At 44.5% G+C, this 17,680-nt stretch overlaps 1 protein-coding gene across 1 annotated transcript in view; it reads right to left on the bottom strand.

Moving 5' to 3' along the window:
- Positions 1-17,316, bottom strand: part of cfap58 (cilia and flagella associated protein 58) — a 29,706-nt gene extending 12,390 nt beyond the window's left edge. The window contains exons 1-13 of the mRNA XM_055907346.1: positions 17,153-17,316; positions 15,883-16,164; positions 15,481-15,629; positions 13,874-14,030; positions 13,196-13,390; positions 12,847-12,984; positions 10,968-11,127; positions 9,495-9,577; positions 8,815-9,006; positions 7,181-7,342; positions 6,914-7,060; positions 6,386-6,526; positions 5,659-5,882 (exon numbers count right to left, since the gene is read on the bottom strand). Coding sequence (XP_055763321.1) covers positions 5,659-5,882; positions 6,386-6,526; positions 6,914-7,060; positions 7,181-7,342; positions 8,815-9,006; positions 9,495-9,577; positions 10,968-11,127; positions 12,847-12,984; positions 13,196-13,390; positions 13,874-14,030; positions 15,481-15,629; positions 15,883-16,164; positions 17,153-17,158 — 2,036 coding nt within the window. The 5' untranslated portion in view covers positions 17,159-17,316. The remainder of the gene's footprint in view (positions 1-5,658; positions 5,883-6,385; positions 6,527-6,913; positions 7,061-7,180; positions 7,343-8,814; positions 9,007-9,494; positions 9,578-10,967; positions 11,128-12,846; positions 12,985-13,195; positions 13,391-13,873; positions 14,031-15,480; positions 15,630-15,882; positions 16,165-17,152) is intronic.
- Positions 17,317-17,680: the final 364 nt, after the last annotated feature.

The raw sequence follows: 17,680 nt of genomic DNA, 5'->3' as shown, positions 1-17,680 counted from the left end.
AGGTCTGTTTTTAGCCACGCCGTGCAATTCCGTCGGTAGATTAGTGGGGTTCCGTGTGGTAGAGGGGACCAATCCAATTGTCAAAATAGTTATAGTGGCCTAAGAAGATTGTTCGATAGACCTGTTCAGATAGCAGCCGATATGCTCAAGACAGCTAACGATTAGCGGGCCGCAGTTAGCATATGGACGTTCAGGTTACGTCGCGATGGAGGGGCCAGTTGAAATACTCCCTCGGGCAGATAACGTCGGTATCCCAGTCGTGAAGGCCCGGTGGGGCTCCGCATCGGCAGTAAAACGGGTCCGGATAGGTGATTGTAGCCCAGGAGTGGCTGATGGAACTCTTCAGCTGGCTAGCTCCGGGATAATTGGTGTTTGCTCCGGAAATGATGTTAGCCAATAGTCACTCGGATAGCAGCTAAAGGATAGCTGATAAGCGCTAGCTGTGGTTAGCTGAACTACTAACGTTAGCTTGTGAGCTGGCTAACGTCTGGCTAGCTTCTGTTGTAGATTTCGGATACGAGGTGAATAATACTTTTGAGGAAAAAAAAACAGATCCGCACCACATTTGGTGAGGTGGGTTGCAGGAGAGTGTTTTGAAGTTGAGTTTTTAAGAAGAAAAAAATATATATATATAAAAAGATATGAGAAGAAAAATATATAAAATATATATACACGGGGCAAGACGAGGACAAAGGACATCTGACTGCTACGCCATCTTGGATATGTGGCTTTGGTGACAAAACGGATGGCATTGTGATAGACTGCATCCAATTTATTGAGTAGGGTTTTGGAGGCTATTTTGTAAATGACATCACCGAAGTCGAGGATTGGTAGGATGGTCAGTTTTACAAGGGTATGTTTGGCAGCATGAGTGAAGGATGCTTTGTTGCGGAATAGGAAGCCGATTCTAGATTTAACTTTGGATTGGAGATGCTTGATGTGAGTCTGGAAGGAGAGTTTACAGTCTAACCAGACACCTAGGTATTTGTAGTTGTCCACATATTCTAAGTCAGAGCCGTCCAGAGTAGTGATGTTGGACAGGCGGGCAGGTGCAGGCAGCGATCGGTTGAAGAGCATGCATTTAGTTTTACTTGTATTTAAGAGCAATTGGAGGCCACGGAAGGAGAGTTGTATGGCATTGAAGCTCGCCTGGAGGGTTGTTAACACAGTGTCAATAGAAGGGCCAGAAGTATACAGAATAGTGTCGTCTGCGTAGAGGTGGATCAGAGACTCACCAGCAGCAAGAGCGACATCATTGATGTATACAGAGAAGAGAGTCGGTCCAAGAATTGAACCCTGTGGCACCCCCATAGAGACTGCCAGAGGTCCGGACAACAGACCCTCCGATTTGACACACTGAACTCGATCAGAGAAGTAGTTGGTGAACCAGGCAACGCAATCATTAGAGAAACCAAGGCTGTCGAGTCTGCCGATGAGGATGTGGTGATTGACAGAGTCAAAAGCCTTGGCCAGGTCAATGAATATGGCTGCACAGTACTGTTTCCTATCGATAGCGGTTAAGATATCGTTTATGACCTTGAGCGTGGCTGAGGTGCACCCATGACCAGCTCTGAAACCAGATTGCATAGCGGAGAAGGTATGGTGGGATTCGAGATGGTCGGTAATCTGTTTGTTGACTTGGCTTTCGAAGACCTTAGAAAGGCAGGGTAGGATAGATATAGGTCTGTAGCTGTTTGGGTCAAGAGTGTCCCCCCCCTTTGAAGAGGGGGATAACCGCAGCTGCTTTCCAATCTTTGGGAATCTCAGACGACACGAAAGAGAGGTTGAAAAGGCTGGTAATAGGGGTGGCAACAATTTCAGCAGATAGTTTTAGAAAGAAAGGGTCCAGATTATCTAGCCCGGCTGATTTGTAAGGGTCCAGATTTTGCAGCTCTTTCAGAACATCCGCTGACTGTATTTGGGAGAAAGAGAAATGGGGAAGGCGTGGGCGAGTAGCAGAGGGGAGGCCAGTGCTGTTGACCGGGGTAGGGGTAGCCAGGTGGAAAGCATGGCCAGCCGTAGAAAAATGCTTGTTGAAATTTTCAATTATAGTGGATTTGTCGGTGGTGACAGTGTTTCCTATCTTCAGTGCAGTTGGAAGCTGGGTGGAGGTGTTCTTATTCTCCATGGACTTTACAGTGTCCCAGAACTTTTTTGAGTTTGTGTTGCAGGAAGCAAATTTCTGCTTGAAAAAGCTAGCCTTGGCTTTTCTAACTGCCTGTGTATACTGGTTTCTAGCTTCCCTGAAAAGTTGCATATCACGGGGGCTGTTCGATGCTAATGCAGAACGCCATAGGATGTTTTTCTGTTGGTTAAGGGTAGTCAGGTCAGGAGAGAACCAAGGGCTATATCTGTTCCTGGTTCTAAATTTCTTGAATGGGGCATGCTTATTCAAGATGGTGAGGAAGGCATTTAAAAAAAATATCCAGGCATCCTCTACTGACGGGATGAGATCAATATCCTTCCAGGATACCTCGGCCAGGTCGATTAGAAAGGCCTGCTCGCTGAAGTGTTTCAGGGAGCGTTTGACAGTGATGAGTGGAGGTCGTTTGATCGCTGACCCATTACGGATACAGGCAATGAGGCAGTGATCGCTGAGATCTTGGTTGAAAACAGCAGAGGTGTATTTGGAGGGCAAGTTGGTTAGGATGATGTCTATGAGGGTACCCGTGTTTACGGAATTGGGGTGATACCTGGTAGGTTCATTGATAATTTGTGTGAGATTGAGGGCATCAAGCTTAGATTGTAGGATGGCTGGGGTGTTAAGCATGTTCCAATTTAGGTCGCCTAGCAGCACAAGCTCTGAAGATAGATGGGGGGCAATCAGTTCACATATGGTGTCCAGAGCACAGCTGGGGGCAGAGGGTGGTCTATAGCAGGCGGCAACAGTGAGAGACTTGTTTTTAGAGAGGTGGATTTTTAAAAGTAGAAGTTCAAATTGTTTCGGAACAGACCTGGATAGTAAAACAGAACTCTGCAGGCAATCCTTGCAGTAGATTGCAACACCGCCCCCTTTGGCCGTTCTATCTTGTCTGAAAATCTTGTAGTTAGGGATGAAAATGTCAGAATTTTTGGTGGTCTTCCTAAGCCAGGATTCAGACACGGCTAAAACATCTGGGTTGGCAGAGTGTGCTAAAGCAGTGAACAAAACAAACTTAGGGAGGAGGCTTCTAATGTTAATATGCATGAAACCAAGGCTATTACGGTTACAGAAGTCATCAAAAGAGAGCGCCTGGGGAATAGGAGTGGAGCTAGGTACTGCAGGGCCTGGATACACCTCTACATCACCAGAGGAACAGAGGAGGAGTAGGATAAGGGTACGGCTAAAAGCTATGAGAATTGGTCGTTTAGAACGTCTAGAACAGAGAGTAAAAGGAAGTTTCTGGGGGCGATAAAATAGCTTCAAGGAATAATGTACAGACAAAGGTATGGTAGGATGTGAATACAGTGGAGGTAAACCTAGGTAATGAGTGATGATGAGAGAGATATTGTCTCTAGAAACATCATTGAAACCAGGTGGTGTCATCGCATATGTGGGTGGTGGAACTGAGAGGTTGGATATATAGTGAGCAGGGCTAGAGGCTCTACAGTGAAATAAGCCAATAAACACTAACCAGAACAGCAATGGACAAGGCATATTTACATTAAGGAGAGGCATGCTTAATCGAGTGATCATAAGGGTCCAGTGAGTAGAGGTTGGTTGGGGTCACGGCGATCCAGACAGCTGTCCGGGTAGCTGGCTATCGGTAGCAAGATAACATAGGATGGAGGTCTGTTTTTTTTTTAAATTTTATTTATTATTATTTTTTTTTTGTCACCTCGTTTGTTTCCGTCGGTAGATTAGTGGGGTTCCGTGTGGTAGAGGGGATCGATCCAATTGGCAAAATAGATATAGTGACCCAAGAAAAAAAAAGAAAAAAATTATTTAGATAGCAGCCGATAAGACAGCTAATAATTAGCAGATGGGTATTCAGAAACGTCGCAATGGAAAAGCCTGTTGAAACCACCTCGGACAATTTCGTCGGCAGACCAGTCGTGATGAATCGGCGGGGCTCCGTGTCGGCAATAAAGGGTCCAGTCCAATTGGCAAAAGAGGTATTGTAGCCCAAGAATTCGCTGGTAGACCTCTTCGGCTAGCCGGCAGATGGGCCTAGCTCGAGGCTAGCTCAAGGCTAACTGGTGCTTGTTTCGGGACAGAGGTATTAGCCAGTAGTAGCCACTTGGTTGCAGCTAGCTAGCGACGATGATCCGGTGTAATTGTCCAGAGCTTGCGTCAGGAATCCGGTGATGTGGTAGAGAAAAAGCAGTCCTATATTCTCTGGGTTGATATCGCGCCTGCAGACTGGCAGGTATTGACCCGATCTGAAGCTGGCTGGTGTCCGAGTTAAGGGTGAAGACCGCAGCAGTGGCTAACTGACTACTAGCTAGTAGCTAGTTATCTGGCTAGCTTCTGATTGGGGTTACGGTTCTAAAGTATAAAAAAATAGCAGATCCGTACTACATTGGGTGAGGCGGGTTGCGGGAATGTATATTCAGTTCCTAGATGGAAAGTGAAATTAAAATATATACGAAATGTATACAAAAAATACGAGGACTATTTACGCGGGACAAGACGGGACAAGACAAACACACGTCCGACTGCTACGCCATCATATATTTGGAGATATAACGATGGAATTTATCGAACAAAAGGACCATTTATGATGTTTATGGGACATATTGGAGTGCCAACAGAAGAAGATCTTCAAAGGTAAGGCATGAATTATATCGTTATTTCTGAGTTTTGTGTCACGCCTGGCGGGTTGAATTATGATTGTCATGTGTTTGTTTGATGGGGTGCTGTCCTCAGATAATAGCATAGTTAGCTTTCGCCGTAAAGCCTTTTTGAAATCTGACACGGTGGCTAGATTAACAAGAAGTTAAGCTTTAATTGTGTGTATTGCACTTGTGAATGTATAAATATTTCTAATAATTGTTTAAAAATTTCGCGCTCTGCCATTTCACCGGATATTGTCGAAACGTTCCGCTAGCGGAACCCCTAGCCGTAAAAGGTTATGTTCTGTGTCAATGAAAGGTGAAGAAGGAACGTGTATGGAAAGTTAATGAGGGAGGCGAAGGGCAACAGTTAGTCTTTGATAAAGCAGGCCAGCTGCGGAACCAGGGAGGAGCGAGGAATTCGGCTCGAGGTCCAAGTCAACAGAAGAAGTGAGAAGAAACCTCTTGGAGGGGGGCCAGAGGGGCCCACCCCAATGACCCTCCTACTACAGTCCTATCTCACACACATACACTTCCATGCCTACACAGGTTCTAGCATCAGGCAGGGCCATGACTACACCAGTTGAGAGGAACCAATTAATTTCCTGCCTAGCAACGTAGATATATTGGCTATGTAGATGTGTAAGGGGTTGACCCCGCCTAGTAGATTAGAAATATTTGTGCTTGTATCATCATATGGTTGAATAAATCTAGCTTGAGCATTCTTTGGAGTCCAACTGGAATTTGTCTCGATCTTTCTCTGTTTCCCTATGTCCCCCCTGCTCTCCGTCTATATCAGCGTCTCCCACCCTCTGTCTCGCCCCCTCACTTTCTTGCTGTCTTGCACTCTCTCACTATCTACCTCTGTCTTTCTCTTACTCCCTCTTCCTCTTTCAATCTCACCTTAAGTCTTCCACATTAGCCACAGTCTTGGCCAGGATGCCCTTCTCCCGTCTGAGTTTCTTGATCTCCATCTTGAGGAGGCGGATGTCCTCCACCCTCTGGTTGTACTGGATCTCTCCCTTGTTCAGCATGGACTGTTGGATCTTGATCTTCTCGTATAGTAGGGCCAGCTCATCGTTTCGCCGCACCAGCTGAGTGCCCAGGATATCTCGCTCGCTGATCACCTACAAGACGGTGATGGCAAAAGAGCAAACAACAAAAACCCCAGGTTACTTTGATCAAAGACTGTAAAAATACATTTAGAAATAAAAAATATTTGTGATATTGGCCCTTTGTGATAACGTGTTTGATTATTTTCCATCTAAATGGATACTGGTAGATGACCTGCTAAATTACCTGCTATTTCCTAAAAAGTCACATTTCTAGAATGTTTTACTTGGTCTCATCCATTCAAAGACAAACCTCATTAGGAAGAAATGAAAAGCTGCACCTCTGTCACATTCTGCAGCCACATCAACACAATGTTTTTTGACCAATGTAATGCGAGACCACAAAGGCATGACAGATCTGCTGGCTGATGATAACATCTCTCTCCATCCCAGGCCTCTACGGGAAGGGCTGGCCCCTTTATTCAAATCAGCACTATTTTATCGCTATGACAATACTATTTGTCTCTTTGAATGGGCAGTGAGTTCTCAGTGAAAGCAGGCAGCCACCTTTCCCTTACCTGATCCAATTCTTTCTTCTGTCTGAGCCGCTCAGCATCAGCATCGGATATGATCTTAAGCAGCTTTCTCTCCTCGGCCTCCTGGTTGTCGATAAACTGCTTCGTCTCCTGAGCCTGCTGCTTCATCTTCTGGAGCTCGGCCTATGGGAGAAATAGAAAGATGGCCTATACTTAAAATTTGAATTTGAAAATGAGGGGTAAAGAAAAAGAAAACACTTTGGGCCTTGGTCAAAAGTAGTGCACTATAAAGGGAATTAGGTGCCATTTGGAATGCAGCATTTGCTTCAAGAAGGAAGGATGGGTGTCAACCTGGTGGTGAGGGTGTCACCCTGGTGGTGAGGGTGTCACCCTGGTGTGATTGAAAGAGCTAAAGCAGGTTGGTGTTAATATTTTAGTAAAACAAAATGCTCAATTACAACCCGCCTTTCTCCCATGACTAGTTACACCAATGGGTTCCCAGACTAAAAAGTAGATTTGCACAGTAGTTACTTTAGCCCCTCACAAAGTGAGCACGGCATAGTAAATTACCTTCAGAGCCTCCTTCTCTTTCTCCACTCGCTGGAACTCCAGGTGCTCCTTGACCAGGGCAGACTCTTTGCTGTTGATCTCCTCCCTTAGCTGGTCAATCTGATGGTTCATGATCTTCAGTTTCCTCTTCATCCCTGTGATCTCATCCTGAAAGAGAGGGCGGAGAGTGAATGGGTGAGCGAGTGAGTAAAGGATTGACCGATCGACAGACCGGACAATCACCAGCCTGCCTGTCCACACAACTGACTACTCCTATGTAAATCCAACCTGGGCTTCGATAAGGTTCTTGCTGTAGAGGTTCCGATCAGATCGGACCGCCTCGTAGAGGTTCTGCTGCTGTTTGAGCTTGGTCTCTGCCTCTGCAATCTTCTTCTTGTACTCAAAGATCTGCATCTCCCTCATTTTAATGTCCTCCATGTGTTGGAGCACCTGTGGAAGAAAAGAACAGAGAGAACAGAGAATCATCCCAAGAGGGGGTTTAGTTTGGGACTTAATATAAGACTTGGGCTTACGTAACCAGAGGCTGATAGCTAGGTGTTTATAAAAGACAACCTAGACACAATACCGGCATGTTGTAGTCCTAAATGATAAACTGTAATGTTGAAATTTTCCCCACCTCATCAACACATATAAAGATGTTTTGTCTGTTGCAACACATGTCGCATATCACATTATCTCATCTTCTCTGTGTTGAAATCCTAATTGATAAACTGCAATGTTCAAATGGAGTTCCCTCCCATTTTCTCTGCTTCATCAACATTAATGCTAGTGCTACATTTCTGGTACAGTATGTAACTGAGCCTAAATCCCTGGTGCTGTATGTATCCAACGTGGATTTAGGATCCTCTATGCCCTTTAGATCACAATGAATAAGACCTGCCAGCACTCTGTGCGCATCATTGATAAGCGTTGTGTAAATTTCACACTAAATATCTGCGTAACCCATTTCTGAAAACCCATTACTTATAAAAAAACATTTCAGATTCATAAACTAGGCGTACACCATACATACGCATGTTTCTCACTATAAAATTAGCCCCGTCCTAAACCCGATAACATGTCTCTATGCATGAGCTTAACTAGCCAACATCGTCTTAACTTCGCCTACAAGAGTGATCGGGGATTTCTATTGGAAAAGCAGTTTCTGCCTATCTTCATACTGTACTGTCTTTGTCGTTACTAACCCATAGATGTACGAGATACCATATCCGGTCACAGGGATGGCTAAATCTGGAAACTCCATTTGTCACCAAAGATTTAAGTAAAACGGCTTTTGATTGCTTGGTCTTGTCATGCAGGGCATCCTTGTAAAAGAGACCTTGGTCTCAATGGAACTCCCCTGCCTAAATAAAAGGTCAAATAATTCCCATTTATCAATTTAGATTGCAAAGATAAAGTAAATAGATGTTCGCTCTTCTTAGTAACGGCAAAAAGCTGCATTTGTTTTGTCATTATGTTTTTCTGTTGTTGTTGTTTTATGAAAGGCGTGTCAACCTAACCATTCCTCATTTGCACAAAGTACTTACTTGCCTGCTTGCAATGCAATAATTACTATAAGTAACAAGAAGTTGTGCGTTTGCATGTTCTGAACTTTGCGTGGAGGTAAGCACATTCTCCAGGCAAGTTCAGTTTTTATAAATGCAGTGAAAACTGTGTGTCTCCCTGCATGCATTTGTGTGGGCGTGTGTATTCGTGTTTGTTTAGTTCTGTGTGTGTGTGCGCGCATGTTGAAATCAAACACAATTTTATTTGTCACTTCCCGAATACAACAGGTGTCTCGTCTAGGGTGTTTGTACTGTCTAGGTTTTTTTTGCACACAAAACATAATACTTTGTACGTACGCAGCATTTATAAATGAGTCCCCTGGTCTCTCCACCCATTCCTGAGTTATCTTAGTGCACCTTGTGTGTGAGGTCGCTGGCCTCGTTGATATAGCGGTCACGCTCCTTCTCTAGCTGGTAGATGATCTTGCGCTGCTTCTGGGCCTCGTCGCGGTAGTTCATGATCTCCTGGTCCAGGTTCTTCTTGGACTGCTCATGGAGCTTCCCTATATTCAGCTGCTTCTCCGTGGCATTAGCTGCCTTGATCATGTTCTACAATACACACACACACACACACACACACACACACACACACACACACACACACACACACACACACACACACACACACACACACACACACACACACACACACACACACACACACACACACACACACACACACACACGTGCATGCAAACACGCACAAAACAAACACACACACACACAAATGTACATGCACAAATGAACACAGACACACTTTCACAATGGGTTATGAACAGATGAGAGTGTGCTTGGTGCACATTTGTCACATTAAGATGTGTCTAATGAAACAATTCATGCAAAACAAGACCTGCAAATAACCAAACTACATAGGCTATACACATAATGTCATGCAGTAGTAGGTGCTGGCAATGCCGAGGTTGTCGGTTTGATTTCTGCATTGGGTACATACTGGATGTTTGTCACTGTCAATGTTGACAGTTCTGCAAGTTCCTTCAAATAAAAGTGTCCGCTAAATTATATTATTCTCTACATACCTTGTTCAGGATGTCTCTTTCCCGCACCAGTTCGTCAATGCCTTTCTTGTCAATCTCCATCTGCTTTTTGGAGGACTCCATTTCTGAAAAAATGGCATCTTCCTGTCATCTTCCTCGGAAGGCCAAAAGAGTGCTTTTGGCCTCCCGAGTGGCGCAGCGGACTAAGGCACTGCATCGTAGTGCTAGAAGCATCACTACAGATCCGGGTTCAATCCCGGGATGTGTCGGAGCCGGCCGCGACCGGGTGACCCAGCTATGCGGTGTTTCCTCCGACACATTGGTGCAGCTGGCTTCCGGATTAAGCGGGCAGTGGGGCTTGGCGGGGTCATGTTTCGGAGTACGCAAGACTCTCAACCTTCGCCTCTCCAAGTCCGTATGGGAGTTGCAGCGATGGGACAAGACTGTAACTACCAATTGTATATCACGAAATTGGGGAGAAAAAGGGGTAAAAAGTGCTTTTGAAAGTGAAGAGTGGAACAGAGCAGAGGAGTGTTGAAATGTCAACCCAGTTATTTGTGTGTGTCTCCCTGCATGCATTTGTGTGGGCGTGTGTATTCGTGTTTGTTTAGTTCTGTGTGTGTGTGCGCGCATGTTGAAATCAAATACAATTTTATTTGTCACTTCCCGAATACAACAGGTGTAGACTTTACCGTGAAAAGCTTGCTTACGAGCCCTTCCCAAAGACACAGAGTAAAAAATGTAATAAAATAGTAACACAAGAGGAATAAAATACACAAGAATGGAGCTATATACAGGAAGTACCAGTACCAGATCAATGTGCAGGGGTATGAGGTATTTGAGGTAGATATGTACATGAAGGCAGGGTAAGTGACTAGGCATCAGGAGAGATAACAATAAACTAAAGAACAGAGTAGCAGCAGCATATTGTCACGCCCTGGCCTTAGTTATCTTTGTTCTCTTTATTATTTTGGTTAGGTCAGGGTGTGACGAGGGTGGTTTGTGTGTTTTTGTCTCGTCTAGGGTGTTTGTACTGTCTAGGTTTTTTTTGTAGAGTTATGGGGTTGTGTTTATTATAGGTGTTTATGTAAGTCTATGGTTGCCTAGATTGGTTCTCAATTAGAGGCAGGTGTTTATCATTGTCTCTGATTGGGAACCATATTTAGGCAGCCATGTTATTTGGGTATTTTGTGGAGGATTGTTTCCTGTGTCAGTATTTGTATTTGTTCATGTTTATTGTTTTGTATTGGTGTTCATAGTTCCGTTTTCTATATTAAAACATGGATACCTACCACGCTGCGTATTGGTCCAATCCTTGTTACACCTCTTCAGAGGAAGACAGCCGTGACACATATGATGAGTGTAAAGGTGTGTGTATATGTGTGTGTGTGGTGTTGGTATGCATGTGTTGCATGTGTGTGGGTTTAGTGTGTGTGTGTATATAGAGTGTATTTATTGTCTTGTCAGTGCAAGATAGGGTGTGCGGGTGTGTGTATCATGTGTGTGCATCCTTGCCTCTCTCCAGGCCAGCGATCTGGTTTTTCAGCATGTCCCTCAGCTGCTCTACTTCCAACTTCTGATCCTCCGTCTGTCGGAACTTCCGTTGAGTGGCCTCTCTCATCTTTGTTTGTTTGGCAATCTCCTGACGCATCTGATTCACCTCCTCCTCCTTCATCTGAGGTGGGAACAAAAGGAGGAATAGAAAGAGAAGAGCGAGAGAGGGGGGTGGGGGGTCAGAGAGAGAGAGAATAGGTATTTATTGTGTTGCTGACATTAGGGCTCCTGTCCAATTTTCGTTGTCTCTGATAACTGTTCAGGAAGAGGCCACTCCATTCTCAACAGAATTTGTTTGAGGAAAGACAAGTTTGCAGTGGTTTGGGCTAAGATTGTCCCTTCTTTTTTCCCTCCCTTCGCTCTCTCCCTGCCCGAGAAATCACTAGCCTATTTCCCAGAAAATGACAACGATCCTGCAACCATGAAGGGTGCTATTAGGATGCTCCTCATGTGTTAACATGACATGCTGTGTTTGGTTGCTATGCTGGTTTATCAAATGCACTGAATTTTTGTTTTCACTTGGTTAAAGATCTATTTTTAAAAGCAAGAAGCTTGTGTTTATGGGATGAATTGTGGTTCCCTTGTGGATATTCATATAGCAACCCCAGCAATCTTTGACACACCTGCTCCCTCCCCCTCTCTGGCGCAAGGCTGCCCTTGTCACCATCATTACGTGCAGCTGCGAAATATTGTACTCACCTGGACTCCATTACTTTGTTGATTACCCCCTCTAAATCTGTCTGCTCCTCAGTTTGTTCCCTGTGTCAGCATTGATGTCATTATTTTCCCCCTGTCCAGACGCTGTTCCTGTTGTTTCATGTCCGTTTTTTATTAAAATGTTCACTCCTTGTACCTGCTTCTCTTCTCCAGCGTCGATCCTTACAGAATGCTGACACCACCATACGAAGCATCGGGGAGGTTTTTTGTTTTGTTGGCGACGTCGGGTCCAGGTGCCGTCAACGATGGAACCAGGCATGCCTCAGCTGGCTCGTCGGGCTTTCACGCCTTAGCTAGCTCGAGAGGTTTCCTTGCCCTGGTTGGGTCGGCAGGCTCCCATCCCACGTTATGCCTCAGCCGGCACGTCGGGCTCCTATTCCTCAGCCGGCTCATCGGACTCCCATCCCACGCCTCAGCCGGCACGTCGGGCTCCTACGCCTCATCGGACTCCCATCCCACGCCACGCCTCAGCCGGCACGTCGGGCTCCTACGCCTCAGCCGGCTCGCCGGGCTCCCATGCTCCAGCCGGCTCGCCGGGCTTCTACGCCACAGCCAGCTTGTCCAGCGCCCATGCCTCGGCTGGCCCATCAAGCTCGCCCAGGTGGGAAGCCGGGTGACGCCCCTAGAGGGGGGTACTGTCACGCCTGCTCCCCCTCTCTGGCGCTCGAGGCTGCCTTTCATTACGCACACCTGCCACCATCATTATGCAATTACTTTGTAGATTGCCCCCTGAATATCTGTCTGCTCCTCAGTTTGTTCCCTGTGTCAGCATTGATGTCGTTATTTTTGCCCCTGTCCAGGCGCTGTTCCTGTTCTGTTCCATGTCCGTGTTTCATTAAAATATTCACTCCCTGTACCTGCTTCTCGTCTCCAGCATCGATCCCTACACTCCACTTTGTGAATATGTGCCCATATGTGCTGCCTTGCGAAAAATAGCCAAAAAACAACCATGGGGTCCCATGATTAATATAAGGTTTACTGGCATGATGTTTCGATCAACATTAGGCACAACTTTGTGAGGGCTCTCTATTGGTGTCTGTCATCTGTGGAGCTTCTCACACACACACACACACACACACACACACACACACACACACACACGTTGGGTGTTTGTGAGCTTTACCTTAAGGTCAGATGCCCTTTGTTGTGTGTCGAGAGAGAGCTGCTCCAAACTCAGGGAATTCTGTTCATTCTCCTGCTGGAGTTTGGTGTTTCTCACTTGCATTTGCTCCAGCTCCTTTGTGGCCCGCTCATTGAGAATCTGCGAGGGGACAAACGGCACAAATCAAATCACACATTAAATCTAAACCCCCTACAGCATACATGTAAAAGTTGTATTCCATGTGTGTACAACTGGCACCATCTCTCAAGCTGGTGTTCCCTCGCCAGCCCATCTGTGAAAAGATTGGGGAAGGGAGAGGACCGGTGGACAGGGAGGGCAGGTGGGACATCACCCCTGGTCACGGCCTCACCTTCTGCTCCCGCAGCTGCTGCTCCAGCCTCTGCTGCTCCTCTTTGCTGCGCTGGCTCTGCAGGTTCAGCACTTTGATGTCCGACTGCTTGGTATCCAGGTCTGTGTGCAGCTGCTTCACTTCCTTCTCCAGCTTCTCCTTCCGCCGTGTCTCCCGCGAGCACTCGTTCTGACGGACCTGGATGTCTTGCTGGAGCTATGTTGGACAGAATATAGGATAAAAACAATGTTGTTACTAGCAAGTATTTTGACAGGAAGCAGGCACTGGAGTGGACTTACTATATAATAAGGCCCCAGTTAATTTAGGACTGGATGTGCCAAGACTTGTGGACACTCTGTACAGCAAATAAAGCCTACTTTATTTGCAACTGAATGGGAATGAGGACTGAAATTATAAACAATTACAGAGTCAGGTTCCAGACAACTACCAAGTGTATGGCCATAATACCTACCTAATAACTAATGCCTTACCTGCCAGTTAAGTGAAGGTAAAGCAAATGCACCACATACATTTTTTTTAAATGGTGATGTTTAAGATGTTTAAAAATCCTTTTGAGTTGTTCTCCGTTCAACCAAGAACACATTTTTGTGGTTTTGTACTTCTTCAATTTGCTGTCATTAAGTTGATTAACAATAAACACCTGTAAATGTAAAAGGTGATGTTGAATTTCTGCATTACCTGAGATATGTTTTCCATTGCCTTTTCCTTTTGAACCTCCATCTCTTGTTGACTGGCGGTGGCCTTTGTTAGACTCTTTCGCAGAGTCACCACTTCCGTAAGCAGTTCATCTCTTTCCTTGGTTAGTTCCTCTTTGATTTTCAGCAGATCATTTACACTGAAAAACAAATTAGCTTTCAGTTGAAAGTCCTCTAATGTTATCATTATCTAGAGATGTAGGCAGTGCTTCATTTGTAGGCTGAGGATCCGTAGGTAACCTCCCCTTCCCGTCACCCTGGAAAGATTCATATTATGTTCTGCGCATGGTTTTCTTTACCCTCACTTTACGCACACATTTTTGTGCTCACCCTCCCTTCACGTTTCTCACTGTCAATCATGAATGATAATTCTTCCAAGTTTTACCGGTGAAACGTCCATGCAGCATTTTCAAGCCAACCATTTGATCTCGATTAGATTCATAGGAATATACATTTAGATCTTCTTAGTTATGCACAGTGTTGTTTCAAATGTTGTACAGTGAGCGAACCTGTGTTTTGTTTCAATCAAAGCACATAATATTTTGCCTAGCGCGCTGTTGAGTTGTGGCCGCATAAGAGAAAAATCTCATCAGAAAGAGAAAAATCTCATCAGAAATTAGGTGGTGTTTTATGTCTTACAGTAACTTTATACTATGCTATTATATTTGGCATTATGTGATCTTGCAGATATTGATTCAGCTTTGATTGACCTTTATCAAACGAGCACTATATTCGCCAGAGTAGTCTGTTCTCTACGAGTAGACCAGAGACTATGTGTAAGTAGAGAATCCTGCACATCCATAGAAGCTTCGGGATCTTTAGTCATTGGGAAGAAAGGTCCAGTAAAAGTTGAATCCATTCACCCAATGATGAAGATAGGCTAGTGGATGTGCACTCACCAGTAATGGCCGATGCGCTCGTGCCATTATCTCTCAAGATATTTTGTAAAAAAGTGTTGTTCCCCTACAGAGTCATTCTAGTGAACTTGAATTTAAATTAGAATACTTATAATAGGGCCTATTTATATTTTTATGATGAAGTGCAATGTTGGAGAGATGGAGAGTTGCAGACACATGTCCATCAGAGCAGAGAGATCACAAACATAGAATCTCAATGTAGTTCTGTGAGAGATACAGGTGCATGCTTCTCTCTCTCACCACAGCAATGGACAAGGGTTGGACCCAAAACATAGGCTACAATGTTGTACAAACTTAAACCCGGACCCAGCCCAACCCGAATCAATTCTCAGAATATCAAGTGCAGGCTGAAAATCGAAGTTTTTACATAACGTTTTTTAGGGGGCAGGAGAATTAACGAGGAGGCAACTTGATATAGCCTAACTAGGATATTTTTATTTTTACATTGCAAACAGAGGAAATGATTTGTCATGCCATGAGGTACCGAATCCAGGCAAATAGATGCCAAAACGAAGCAGTCCAAAACTGTGAGGTGCGGGATATTGTTCCGGCAGGATTCGGCTCAAATTAAGCATTGTATATAGGCCTTCAGGTATGACAATAATCTCTAGTGAATTGGTTAATTCAAAGGAAGTGGACAATTTACAGTGCGAGTGTGCACAACTCAACTCACCCATGTTCTTGACCCACGGACAAGCCAGCACCTTGTTCAACAAGTTTTGTTAGATTTGAAATTTCATGTTTCAATGTTTGAATTGTCTCTTTTGCTCTGAGCTCTTTATCGTGGGCTGCATCAACCATTTTCCAAGCCTTTTCTATTTCCTAAAAGGAAAAAAAAGTGTTCAATTGTACAGTATGGCCATACTACTATGACAAATCTGGGACATGTTGAAATAAAGCACGACTCTAAAACACTGCTTTATTCTGCTCAAAATGAAGTGTGAATATTTTACTCCATAATAGCCTACAACAGCTTATTGGCAACAACAGTAATAGCAACCTTCGTCCTAACCTTAGGCTGTAGGCCTATTACACATCTCTGCAGCTACTCATGTTTTCACCATAAAATGCCTACCTTCTTCAGAGAAGTTATAGTCGTTTGATCTTCCTGGGACAACTTCAGTGCAGTAGCAACTTTTACTGAATTGGACACTATCTCTGCATTCAGCTCCCTGCATTTTGTCATCAGCCTCTTCTCGCTCTCGTGGGACTTCTTCAGGGCATTGGTCAGTTTCTCATATTCAACCCGGAATTTGTCCAGGCTCTTGTCTCCCACCAGCTCATCGAGAACCTCCTGGAACTCCTTCTCCAGTGATTCAAAACTGTTCTCATCTGCTTCTGGCTTTTGACCTTTATCCTGGGAAAGGACACACAAACTGTAATCAAGCACTTGTCAAATCTGAGAGAGTAAGCTAATTGCAAGGCACTGAAATTGACACATTATGTTCTCTGTAGGTTTTACTCCTGCAATAACTACTGTAACTGATCTGTTTTCTATTCATCTTATGTGTATCAGTTGCAGTTGATCTTGTTTTTTGCTTTTGCCCTGACTGTACTACACATTACCTGATTGTGACAATAAAGATATATTGATTCTTAACTGTCACAAGTTACTATAGGCCTACTATAGAAATGCAGTGACATGAATACAAATTATTATTGGACGAAAAATAAAGTTAGCGAACAAATCTTGACAGTTCTGTAACGTTAACATACTGCAATCCAGAACCAGTATCTATCTATCTGTGCGTTAGAGACTTATCGCCCAGAAAGCTGATTCAAACTCCCATTCACCAGCTCTGTATGCGTTTTAATGTCAAAATACGTTCGTCGTTGATCACCAAATATGGAGTTTCGCTGAGCAACTGTCTTAATTTACTCGTTATGGCCGGTATGTACTGTCATTGGAGGTGCTAAATATGCATTGTTTGTCCATTTTTATGTAGACCTTTTTTTGGATGTTCATACCGGCCTTTAATTAATATAGTTGCTCCACGAAACTTCATATTTGGCGATCAACGAAAGTATTTTGATTTAGGCCGAACGCTTGCAGAGCTGCCGCTGGTGAATGGAGTTTGAATCGGATTGGGAGCTTTCTGCACACACAGTGTAGAGACAGTCACGATACAGTAGGTGATTATTCACTAGTCACCAACTTGACGCAAGAAAACGGAATGAAGTTTTCCAACAAGAAAGGCTTGTGTTTTTTATCCTTTGCTAAACATTTTGCTGCGGTGTTCGCTAATGAATACTACCTAGCGGAAGACAAAGTTAGCTAACGTACAGTAATTTAGCACCTGTTAGCGTTAGCTATCTAGCTAGGTATACAAACCAGCACAACTTACCTCCATGTTTCCTGTCCCGTTAGTCAAAAGCGCTTAGTTGTAATACACAAGATTGTAATTTCCAAATGTCTGCGACTCATTTGTTAGGAAACTGACAGCTGGCTAGCTCCAGTAGCTAAGCTATCCATCTGCATGTTGTTCATTCATACACTCCAAGGAAACGCGTCCCGTTACCATGCAACGACTGCCCGTTCTCTGGGTTCGCGCGGGTGGGGCACGAAGATGATGATTTGAGCCTGCCCTGGGACAAAATTACTTTAATACGTTTCAACTAACTTCACTTTGTATTATCCACATGTTTTGTTATGAACATCAATAAGCACACAACCATTAAGGCACTAGGTGGGCCAAATACTACACCTGGTTAAGTATTCTACAAATAATTTACAATTCAAACAGTGCAGTTTTACATTTGTTAACTTAGAAATATATACTGTAACGACCCTGGGTTTATAAGCGCGGAAATCGACTCTGCCGCTGGAGCATGCTTTTGCGGCACAGTCGATAGCGCGCCGGACCTCGGGCTAG

The sequence above is a fragment of the Salvelinus fontinalis genome, chromosome 3 (genome assembly GCF_029448725.1).
Source record: "Salvelinus fontinalis isolate EN_2023a chromosome 3, ASM2944872v1, whole genome shotgun sequence".
Lineage (NCBI taxonomy): Eukaryota > Metazoa > Chordata > Actinopteri > Salmoniformes > Salmonidae > Salvelinus > Salvelinus fontinalis.
The sequence above is the reverse complement of the archived record's forward strand: the minus strand, read 5'-3'. Positions and strand labels throughout refer to the sequence as shown.